The 10,949-nt window shown below is 47.1% G+C and overlaps 1 protein-coding gene across 1 annotated transcript; it reads right to left on the bottom strand.

Moving 5' to 3' along the window:
- Positions 1–601: 601 nt before the first annotated feature.
- Positions 602–3,757, bottom strand: INS (insulin). Its single transcript, XM_041481304.1, has 3 exons — positions 3,685–3,757; positions 2,960–3,163; positions 602–738 (listed from the first exon to the last, which is right to left on the bottom strand). Exons 1-3 carry the CDS (start codon positions 3,755–3,757, stop codon positions 602–604), a joined length of 414 nt encoding a protein of 137 aa, XP_041337238.1.
- Positions 3,758–10,949: the final 7,192 nt, after the last annotated feature.

The raw sequence follows: 10,949 nt of genomic DNA, 5'->3' as shown, positions 1-10,949 counted from the left end.
ATCCCACAGCAGGGACTCTCCCTGGGCTTCCCACGAGCACAAGTAGGAACTAGACAAACTTTCTGAATTGGCCATGGTGGTCATCCATGATTTTTCCGAGTACAATGAATAGGTGACATAATTCTTTGCCTAATCTGTACTGTTTCCATTATGTAGCTGAGGAAGTTCAGTCTCCAGCTGCCTGGCTATATTTGGGCTGTGAACTGCAGGAAGTTGACCAGCATGACATTGTTACAGATGTAATGTTTCCCTAGCAAGAGAAGTCTTGTTTAAACCTCTCTGCCTTCTCCTTCTGGTTCTCCAAGCATTGGGTGTGCCGGATGCTCCATATGCCTGCTCCAAAGCTGTGTAATACCCTTCCCTCCCTCACTCCCATGGAGTTCATTCGTGTGGCAGAAGGATAATCTGAAGTGATGGCTGAAAAGTGCTTTACCCAAGCATGGACACTGACACTCCAAAGCAGAGAAAAAGATGTGGACACATGAACCAGCACAATCCATCCAATAGATCCAGAATATTTATTCAATTGCTTTGAAGGTGCAGTAGCATAAGTGCATGTTTCTGCCCGCGGCCCGTGAGCTCCCCAGCGCCAGCCCTGCCGCTAATTGCAGTAGTTTTCCAGCTGGTAGAGGGAGCAGGTGTTGTGGCAGCATTGCTCAACGATCCCTCGCTTCACTTTCTCAAACTCCTCCTGCTGGAAGGGCAGCTCTCCCAGCTCACCATGCAAGGGACCACTCACTGCCAGGGGAGAAGAAGAAAAGGTGTGGGACATCACGCAGCATCAGCCCTGGCTCTTGAGCCCTGCAGACACCCCCTTAGCAGGCACCAGATTTTTAATCCAGAGTTGGCTGGAAAATGGGAAGGAAGTTGCACAGGCTTCCCCAGGCTGATGCTGCTTGTAGCACCTTGTTTCCTCTCCCAAAATAATCCTTGGTGTTCAGAAGATGCCAAGCTGAGTGACTATCAGCAATGTGAGGAATAAAGGGATACAGGGGCTTTGTTGGGGAAGATGTGTGGAGAGCAAGAGAAATCCTGAGCCTTCCCTGGGGTGAGCAACTAGTAAGTGAGATGATAAAATGGGATTGCTCTATAGAGAAGAGTTTGAGACTGCAGAGCCCTTCAAGCAGTTACCCACTCTTCTGGGAGCCTGGGCAGACAACTGGGATATTCATGGAATTGCAGGGACAGTCCAGTTCTGAGGCTGGGTGCATTTCCCAGCTGTTCCTGAACAGCCTGATTCAGTTGGCTGCCTGGATATAGCCCCAAGCTGACAGCAAAAGCATTTGTGTGTGTCTGTGTTCACAGCTGGGGGCAAGTTTTTAGAAGCAATGATAAATTAGGGTATTTGGACACAGATAACACTCAACAGAATGATTATTTGCTGGTGAGAACTTGAAAACTTGTGCACAGATCTGTTCAGGTTTTAGTTGCCCAATGAAAATATGGAAAATGGCAAATAAATCAGTGAGTTTTTCCTGCAGGAAGAAAAGGACCCTTAACAGCAAAGAGAAAATGCCTGGAAAGTGAGAATGAGATGTGGTTTCTAGGGCAATACAAGTACAGTACAAGATGCGAAATCCCCAAGCCCCTGAAGCGTGAGGCAATGAACAAGGCACAAGAGTAACACAAAATCATTATGCTAGTGTGCTAGAAGGGAAATTTGGGAAAAATTTGGTCCAATGTTAAGTAGAAAAGGAAATAGCTAGTCAAAGTTTCGTGATTTACTTCTCTTTATCCTTCAAGCCAGCTGTGAGCAGACTGTAAACATAACCAGATTGTGTGACAAAGAGGTGGTGGCGCAGGCAAAAGTCCCAAAAAAAATGGCAGAAAATTCTCATATACTTGCATTCTTGTTGGCATGATTAAAATTCTCTGTACAGTATTTAGGTAGTTTGGCTAATGAAACCTCCAATCAATTTGTAGTGGTCTCCAGAAATGAATAATCAGAGAATGGGCAAATGACATCCTGAACAAATCATGGGCAAACACTCTGCTAGGGCATTATCTTGTTTCACCTTACAAAGACCCCTAAGACTATTTCACAAGGTGGTTGCAAACACAGGAGAGAGAATTGGATATAAATGAAAACAGTATGTGATGGGAAGAGAAATGGTGGGAGACATGTATTGCAGCCAGGGAATGTTAAGTGAAGGTTGATCTTGAAATGAGAGGATTGAAATTTATGCAATTTGCACAAAGGTCTCTTCTTCATCTATTCAGTTGATTAGAAGCTTGGAAGACAGAATGTTCAGTGTGCTTCTCCAGGCGTCACCAGCCAGCAAGGATGTGGACAAATGCAGAGTTGCATGTTTAGAGATCTAGAAAATATGACCTAGGAAGGCAGTAGGGTTGTGCATCTGAGGAGAGGTCAAAACTAGACATGGGAACAGTATCCAAATATTTTGAAAAGCGAACATAAAGATGAAAGGACTAGGCTCTTCCCCCTGTCCACTAATGAGAAGACAAGAAATAATTTACAGCAAGGGATGTTCAGGTTAGATATTGGGAAGAAACACTTAAGAAGAAGGTCAGTTAAGCTTGGGAATGGACAGCTCCAGAAGGCAGAGGAAGCTTTGTCTCTGGAGGATTTTATGAATGTAGCAGACAAACATGGCTGAGGAGTAGAATGGAGACAACAATGGGGATCCTGTCTTGGGGCAGAAAGAGGCTTCTTGGGTTCCTCCCCCCTTTATTTTCTATGAATACTCCCAGGCTGGTGTAACAGCCACGCAAAGAAATAAACGAGTTTGAGCTTCCAGGCACAATTCCTTTTGCCTCATAAATCCTCTCTCCCTGCCCACCCTCTCATCTGCCTGTTTAACCTGAAGAGCTTTACACTGGCAGTGTGGTGCTGTTGGTATGCCGAAGGTATTCCTGGCATTCCCCACGAAGGACATTCCTGGTGTCACTGTCAGAGACAGGCGGTTGTTGCACCTCTTGCACGGTCAGCCCCACTTACCTAGAGGCTGCTCAACATCCCGCCGGGCTTTGGGCTGGTAGAAGAAGCCCCGCTCCCCGCAGACCAGGTACAGAGCTTCCACCAGGTGGGAGCCGCAGAGGTGCTGGTTGACAGCCGCGTGGCTGCTGCCGGGGCCCGAGAGGGCCAGCAGGGCCAGGAGAGGCAGCGATCGGATCCAGAGAGCCATGGTGGGCAGGCTGAGGCCTAGGGCTAAGAGGCAGAGGAGACACAGGAAAGTCTAGGAGGTAAAAATAGGTTGTAATCAAGCTTCTTGTGTCTTTTAGCTCCTCTGGCATGGAAATGAGACCAAAGTAGGAGATGGACCTTCTAGCTTGAGAAGGAAGAGAGCTTTCTGCACCAGGATTTACAAGTGACAGTAAATGACTACTGACTATAACCGTAAGTCCATCTCCATGCTCCATCAGTCTCAGGCTCCCTGCTGTCTTGCCTCAAAAGGCTGGCAGAGCCATCCCACCAAGGCCTATAATGTACATGCCCTGGAGAGCCAAGATCAGCAGACCCCTTCAGAGGAAAAACCCTCTCCGCCCATTCAGAAGGGGCTGTAATGTGTGATGATGGCCCAAAACCAGCACAATGTCCTCAAAGACCTGAGGAGGCCTCATTTTCTTGGGTCAAGAGCCACAATTGTCACTGGCTGCTTCATCAACTTAAGAAGACAGGTCTGCGCAGCAGGTAGAAAGTAAAAGGGAGGCAATCCAACTTACCCAAGAGGTGGCAGCAAGAGGTGGAGAGAAGTTCACTCTGAGGGATGAAGATGGTTGGTAGTAATGTCCCCATTCTCTCTTTCCCATATTTATATGCTTTATGTTAGCCCAAGTGACACAAGAGCTACCAAGAGCCCCTCCTCCTTGATGACACTCCAGCCAAAATTTTTGCTACTTGTGCAAATTAATTTCCCTCTGCGTAGCATCCACAGGTCTTTATGCAAGTTAAGATAGAAGCAACTGTTTGCTGTTTCCATCTCATTTAGTCTGCTCTTTTCACTTCCCCGAAGCTCTGTCCTAAGCCATCAGTGACCCTTTTAGCAGGAGATAATGGTGCTATTACAGCTGCAATGACTGCTAATGACACTAATGCTGGCAATAGACACTGTTGGCATTGAGGTGGTTCAACAGCTGCTTCTAAAATGTAAAATTAAAAGCAAACATGTTAATCTGTTTGATTTATATCACCTTGGAAAGTATGCAGCAATGGGACCAAGTGGTTGGTGAAATCATGCTACTGTCAGGTGTTAGGAGAAGGAAAACACATTATTGTGCTCAGGCTCACTGGCCACGCAGTGCTCAGCCAGAGACACGCGTCCACAGCTTGGGCAGGGGGAGGAATAACATCTGCATTTTGCAGGAGACCTTTGGTGGTCGTTTTGGCTCAGCACAGGGCCAGAGTTTGAGCATTTGAAATTGTGTCTGTGAAAAAAAATAAATAAATAAATAAAAAGCCTTTTCCCCTTCTCCCACTGAAAGGCAGGTTCCCTCTTTCACCTGCCCCTTCAAATTCCTGTTTGGGATTAAACAGAGTAAAGGTTCAGTCTCTGCCCTCTGCAGCTGGGAGCTCTGAGCATCTCAGCTCTTCTCTCTGGAGTTCTGTCCAAAATGGTGTCTTCACCACCAAGAAACATTTCTGGTAAATCCCAGTGAAAACTGGGAGATAATCAGATATCTCCATTCTAGCTGGTAAGTTTGCTTTTAAAAGGAGATAGATGGTGGGTCAGCAGTGGTCCACTGGCTTTTATGGGTCTGATTTTGGCAACACATCTAGCTCTTGCTCTTTTCACCACATTATCCAATTTTTGAGTACCTTTGTGCTCAACTTTTCTGCCACCAATAGCGAGCTTGTACTTTTTTCTTCTTAAAGTATACTTTCTTTTTCTTTTCTCCTTTTATTTTTTTTTTTTTCTGCCTGAAAAGGCACATTTTAAATGCTGGGGATGAGATCATCTTCAAACTTCCCATTGCTCCAACTTTTGAGATTTCAAGTGCTCAGGACCACTGAGTAGGAGACATTTTCATCTGTTTGAACTCTCTTGCTTGTTTAACTTGGAATAAGCCTGAGTAGGAGACATTTTCATCTGTTTGAACTCTCTTGCTTGTTTAACTTGGAATAAGCCTGATTCTCCAGACAGAGAATCAGAAGGAAGCTCACCGAAATCAACGCAAGGCCTTGAGATTCGAACCAGGCCTTTGATTCCTTGAATAGTCAAAGCAATTCCATCCATCAACATTTAGGAGGTAGGAAGTGCCATATGCCTCTGTCACAGCTGTGAGTGTGAAGTATCATATGTTTGCTAAATGACTGTGATTGCAAAAAAGCTTGTGAGAAGCGCTAAATCTCTGATGAGCACACAGGGACAGGACCCATTTGCTCAAACGGATGCAAGACAAGGTTATCAGTTACATCCCCTGCCATGTAGGTCTCTCAGCCCCCTGCTAATAAATCCAAGTTGTGATGCTCAACTACAGCTAATAGCATTTCTGCACAATGTGTAACACTATCTCTGCCTCTCTTCCCCTCAAAAAAGATATTAGATGTACTTGGATGACCTAGTGGTATACTCATGGAGAGTGGCTCAGGTTTCAGCAAGACAGGAGTTCAGGGAATTCACTTACTGAGACCTTCTTACTACTGGGTAAAGGTGGGGAATTAGCAGCTGCATAGGATAAAACCTGGCATTTTACCCCAACTGAAGTAGGTTGCCAGAGCCAAGAGCAGAAGTCTTGTCTGACTCATGCTTCCTCCAAAGCAGGGACCTTGCACCTGGAATCTCAGACAGAGAGGACAATCCTCAGAATTGTCCTCCAGATCCCCTTGGCAATCATTTGCCTGCAGTCATCAGGCACTGCTGGCTGCAGTTTCAACTGCTCCAGGTTCAATGGACCTCAGTCAAGCGACTGCCTTGGAAAGGCTCCTGAGCAGGGTGCTCCCCAGGTTAATCACATGCTGCGATTTGCCATTTAGGGCTTTCCTCCTTGCACTTTTGAATGTTACCTGAGCTCACCTGAACTCAAGTTTTATTGACAGAGGGGCTTTGTAAGGAGACTCCTCCACCCACTGTCTCCCTTCTAGGCAGCTTCCCTGCCAGACTCTCCCCTTCTCTGAGGCTTACACCACTGATGTCACAAAAGAAACTGATTTCTTTTGCTTTGAAAGTGCCATGTTCTCAGCCTGATGCTTCTCTTACTCTTGGCTAACCAAATCCTGGAGGTAGCTTCAAAAAGCTCGTGGCATTCCTGCAGCATGCCGCAGCCAGGGCAGGGCTGACTGTACCCGAGAGTTCAGGAATTCCTCTTGGCTCACTGTAGTTAGGGTACAGAAATAAGCCAGAAGATTTATTGGAAGGAAAAAAGATATCATGCTGGCTCAGTGTTCAGCACAGGCCAATTTTTCTTTTTTCAAAAGTTTCCTACTACGATTTTTTTCCCCTTCCAAAATATGATCACTTTGATTATTTATTGGAAAACATATTTTCTTACCATAAATGGTCCTCTGGAATATGAAAAATGCTAGCAGTCATATAAATGGATATAAAACGGATACAAACTGCGGAAAGTTTTGTCTTAGAGGGAAAACTCCCATGTCAGCAGTGAACTGAGAGAGGGGGCCAACAGGGGAACCCATTTCTCGATGGAAAAGCTTTTTCTACAGAAAAGTCTCCACTTACTCCTTCCAGGCTGGGCTTCCCCATGACTTTCATGTCATTAGGAAGTGATGAGCCAAGCACTCACCCATTGTTTCAGCTATGCATGGCTCCTGTGATCCCCCCGGATCCTCAGGCCCACATTGGGCTCACTTGGCTGAAGGGTGAGAGTGGCTGGGTGGGAGTGGGCTGCTCCTGCCCTTCATGCTAAAGCACCTCCAGAGGTTACTCAAAACCACCTCCCTTCTTCACATTCCCCCCAAGCCTGAGCAGTTGCATCAGTGGGAACAAGGTTTAGGCAATCCCCAGTGACATGTAATTGAGTTTTACAGTCCACTGCCAGCACAATAAAATCTTTACTACTGTAGATGTCTCGCATTTTCAAACCCTTTCCTGAAAAAATAACAAGCCCACTACAGGGGAACTAGTTAACAATTACAAGTTTGTGCAAGTCTTAGTGACAGCAAAGGTCAGGGCTGGAGCCAAATAAGTTCTCAGCACCAAGGGACCCCAAAATGCCACCCACACCCCCCTTGCTGCTCTGCTGCCCTGTGGTCACTGCCACTGTCCTTCCCATGCCTGCATGTGCATTGTCCCAGAGGAGCAGCAGGGATCCACACAGCAGTGACCACAGGACGCCTCTTCCCTGTGGGGTGAATTCAGTGGCTTTTGAAGCAAACAGCCCCAGTGCCCACCTGCACTGTGCCAGCAGGCTGCTGGAATGCAGCCCAAACCACCCTGAGGGGTCTGCACTCCCAAGAGCAGGTTTTGGGGGTGAACAGCATCCTTGGTTCTCCCTGTATCCATGTGGTTTCCAGCTACTTTGCTCCCAGGGACGTGTCCAAGCACACGTGCAGTGGCACGGGTGTGAGATGAAGGGCAGGGAGGTGACCCTGGCGCTGAGGTGGGGGATTAATTCTGGGAATACTTGCAAAGATTCCTGCAAAGGTACGTTGCCTGGGGGAAAGAAGGGGCTGCTGTAGCAAAGGGTGAGGCCTTGGCTTATCTGGAGTCACACAATGAGAGATGCCCTTGCTTCAGAGGGGGCATTGTGCAAGCAGAGCAGGGGGATGCTCACTTTGATACAAGTAATCTGGGCTGCTTCCATAAACTAATCCAGGCAGCCGCCTGGCTGGTGGCCGTGTGAGCCACCCCCACTGCCCCACCAGCCACCAGGCTCAAGCAAGGTGCTCCTGCTGGACTGTGGACTTCACAATTTTCCAGGCTCTCTCAGGCCAGGGACATTATCCTGCTGCTTACAGCACAAAGGATGGGCTTATAAATGAGCAGGAGGTGTCCCAAAGCTCAGTGTAGCCAAGCAGGAATCACCCATCAGTTCCCATCAGCTCCAGGCTGGCTGCAAGAGCAGAGAGGACTGTGAGCACAGGCACACCCCTGGAGATGCAGCTCACTGGCAGAAGATGCAATTGGCAATTCCAAAGAGCCAGTAGCTTTCCTTAGAGAACAAGGGAGGTTCCCAGGTGTGCTGCAGCTCTGAGAACAGCCTCCTGAGGCTCAAACCCTCTGGCCACCCCTCCTGAGTACATAATGCCTCTCACAGGGAAATGGTGACCTTTGGCAAGCCCAGCTCACCAGGGACCACAGAATTTGCAAATTTGGCTGCACCTTGTTCAAGTCCTGCTGGCCTCTGCAGGCTCAAACCACTCCACAAGTGCAGCTACCCAAGTAAGCTCAACCAAATTTAATAATCTCCAGAGTAAAGCTCCCAAAATCTTTCCCATCCACTTTGGGAAGAGCATATGCAAGGTTATAAATAGAGATGGAAAAAACAGCTATGCTTCTTTTAACCCTATGAAAATATTAGCAGCCAAATGGTTTTTGAGAAGGTAAAGAAGAAAATAGCACCTAAAAGCTGTTATTAGTTCCTAGAAACAGCTATTAGCAGACACAGCAGAACAAATTAGTTTGTTTATCAATGAGGAGAAGATTAAATCTGTGGCTATTAATGGCCCAAAAGTAATCCTTGGTGGAGATGGAGAAACATTAGAAGAGGTGATGACACCCTGCCAGAGGACAAGTACTGAGAAACAAAAGTAACAAATAACTTCCACTGAATGGAAGAGCACTGGAAAAGTAGCCTGATCAGCACCAATCTAAAAATACCCATTTTCAGCACTGATACCACATCTGTCCTTTGTGTCGTCGAGTCCATGAGAACAAACAGAGAGGATCTTGAGCCCGTCCTCAGGAAACAGCCATGAGAGGGGCCATTGAGTCTGTCAGGGAGTTTTCTCCAGCGTCCAAAATTGTAAGCACTAATGTCCCCTAGTGCCACCACCATGACTTCCACAGCAGGTGGCACCACAGGTACCCTTTGGACTTGGAGAAGCCTTTGGTGAAACAGAGCAGAGGATCACCTTGGTCCTTGGTCATGGTGCTGGAAAGGATGGGCAGACACAGCAGAAAGTGCTGGGTGCTAAAACTGGATATTATAGGCAGTCAAAGCAGCAAGAGGGTAAGGAGGAAAATGCCAAAAAACAAAGGAATGTTTCTAACTGGCTCAGATTGGATCTGTCCCAACTGTAAAGTGGTCTCATGGATTGAAAATAAATCATTGTGTCACATACATCTGTGTTTTTCACCACTGCACATTGATCTAAAATCCCATTTTTCTCCATGACTTCTGGAGGCGCTGCTTGCTCCTTCACCTTCACAGGGTATACCTTGAGCTTCAGCACTTCAGGTTCCTCCAGCTGGGCTGGGACCTGAGACAGGAGCTGTGATTTTTTCCTCCTTCCCCCTCACTCCTACAGCATCATCCATGTGGCATTTGGTGTTTGGCCAACTGGCACAGCTCTGTGCCAAAGCACCTTTCCCAGCACTGCATCTGCACTGGAAAAAAGCCAGCTCACCATTGCTCTTACAAGCTGTGGTGGCTCCCAAGCATCCTTCTTCCTGGCACTGTCATTCCTCACTCCCAGGATGCTCCCTGGGGCCGGAGGTGCTGAGGACTCACAGAAGGGCTGCCCCTTTTCCTGCCTGTGGTCAGCCAGACCCACTGTGGAGTGCTCTGATCTCCCCTGCCAGGGAACGGGAACTCCCAGGTCTGATACCATTAATTATCGCTGGGTAAGTGGATTGTTTTGAGCACTTAAAGCTACTTTAGGGATTTGGATGCACATCGGTAACTAGTCCATAGGCTTTCCTATGGGTTCCTAGACAAGGAGGTGTAAATCCTGCTGATAAGGCTTGTTAGTGATAGGGGGCTGGGCAGGGGAAGAAGTGGGGGTGTTTGGAGCCAGGCACAGGGATCTCCAGGGCCGGGAGGGTTAAGCCCACTGCTGCAGCCCCCTCCTGCTGCTGGAGAGCCCCTGGCTGGGGGGAGGCACTGGGGTGCTGCGGGCAGTCGGGGTCAGGCTGATTTACAGCGGCAGAGGAACCGGGGCTGTTAATTCAAAGTTGCCGCTTATCGGTGTTTAGAAAGCAAGCTCCGATCTGTTGGTTAGCGATTTGGCCTTTGCTGTAAATAGAGGGGCCCCGTGCTTTGCTCTGACATTTTTGTCTTATTATCTTGTCTCAGCCTCCGAGGGAGGTGGGAGAGTTATTTAAGGCTGACCTTAGTGGAAGGAAAATGAACAACTCCCTTACCCCACCCTGTTTTTCTCTCACAGTCCTTGGTAACAACTGTTGCATTGAAATATCTGTGCAAGATACTTAATCCTCTACCATCCCTGAAAATATTTTGTAGATCAATTCACCCTGCTGTGCCCAGAGAAAATAATCACGAGACACCAAGTAGAACTAATGTCAGGAGTAAAAAAAAAGGATTTTGTGTCATTATTCCTCCAGAAAAATCAATGAGGATGGGCCTTGAATCCATCAGAGAATGGAGTTCACCATTTAGCCTGTTCAGTCTTGCATTGCTGTAGTTCAGGTTTAATTCAAATCTTTGTATGACGAGTTTGAAAAGCAGTTGCATCATTACAAGTAACTAAAGATAAACCTCTGAACATAATATACAGAAACACATACAAAGTGGCTGGTTGGAGCTGGAGAGAGTATTTTGGATTTGGGAAAATTTAGATTGAGACACAAACCCTCTACAGCTCTGGAGTAGAGCATTCCAGGGATGCACAAGGAGTTTGTATGGGTCCCATCATCCCTGTTGGGATGTGCATGGGTTTTGGGAGGTTTGCTGCGTACAGAAGTTAACATGTGCATGTGCTACAGCTGCTCCTGAGTGATTCACACCTCACACAAGATGTTCAAAGGGAATTGGTTATGAGACGCAGGAATAAATCCTCATCCATTTGGAGCACAGCACTTGCTAGACTGAAAAACATCTAATCTCCAAACTCTTGTTTTATTGACCTG

This window comes from Pyrgilauda ruficollis, unplaced genomic scaffold (genome assembly GCF_017590135.1).
Source record: "Pyrgilauda ruficollis isolate IOZ18807 unplaced genomic scaffold, ASM1759013v1 scaffold55, whole genome shotgun sequence".
Lineage (NCBI taxonomy): Eukaryota > Metazoa > Chordata > Aves > Passeriformes > Passeridae > Pyrgilauda > Pyrgilauda ruficollis.
Note: the sequence above shows the minus strand (reverse complement) of the source record. Positions and strands in the feature narration are given on the sequence as shown.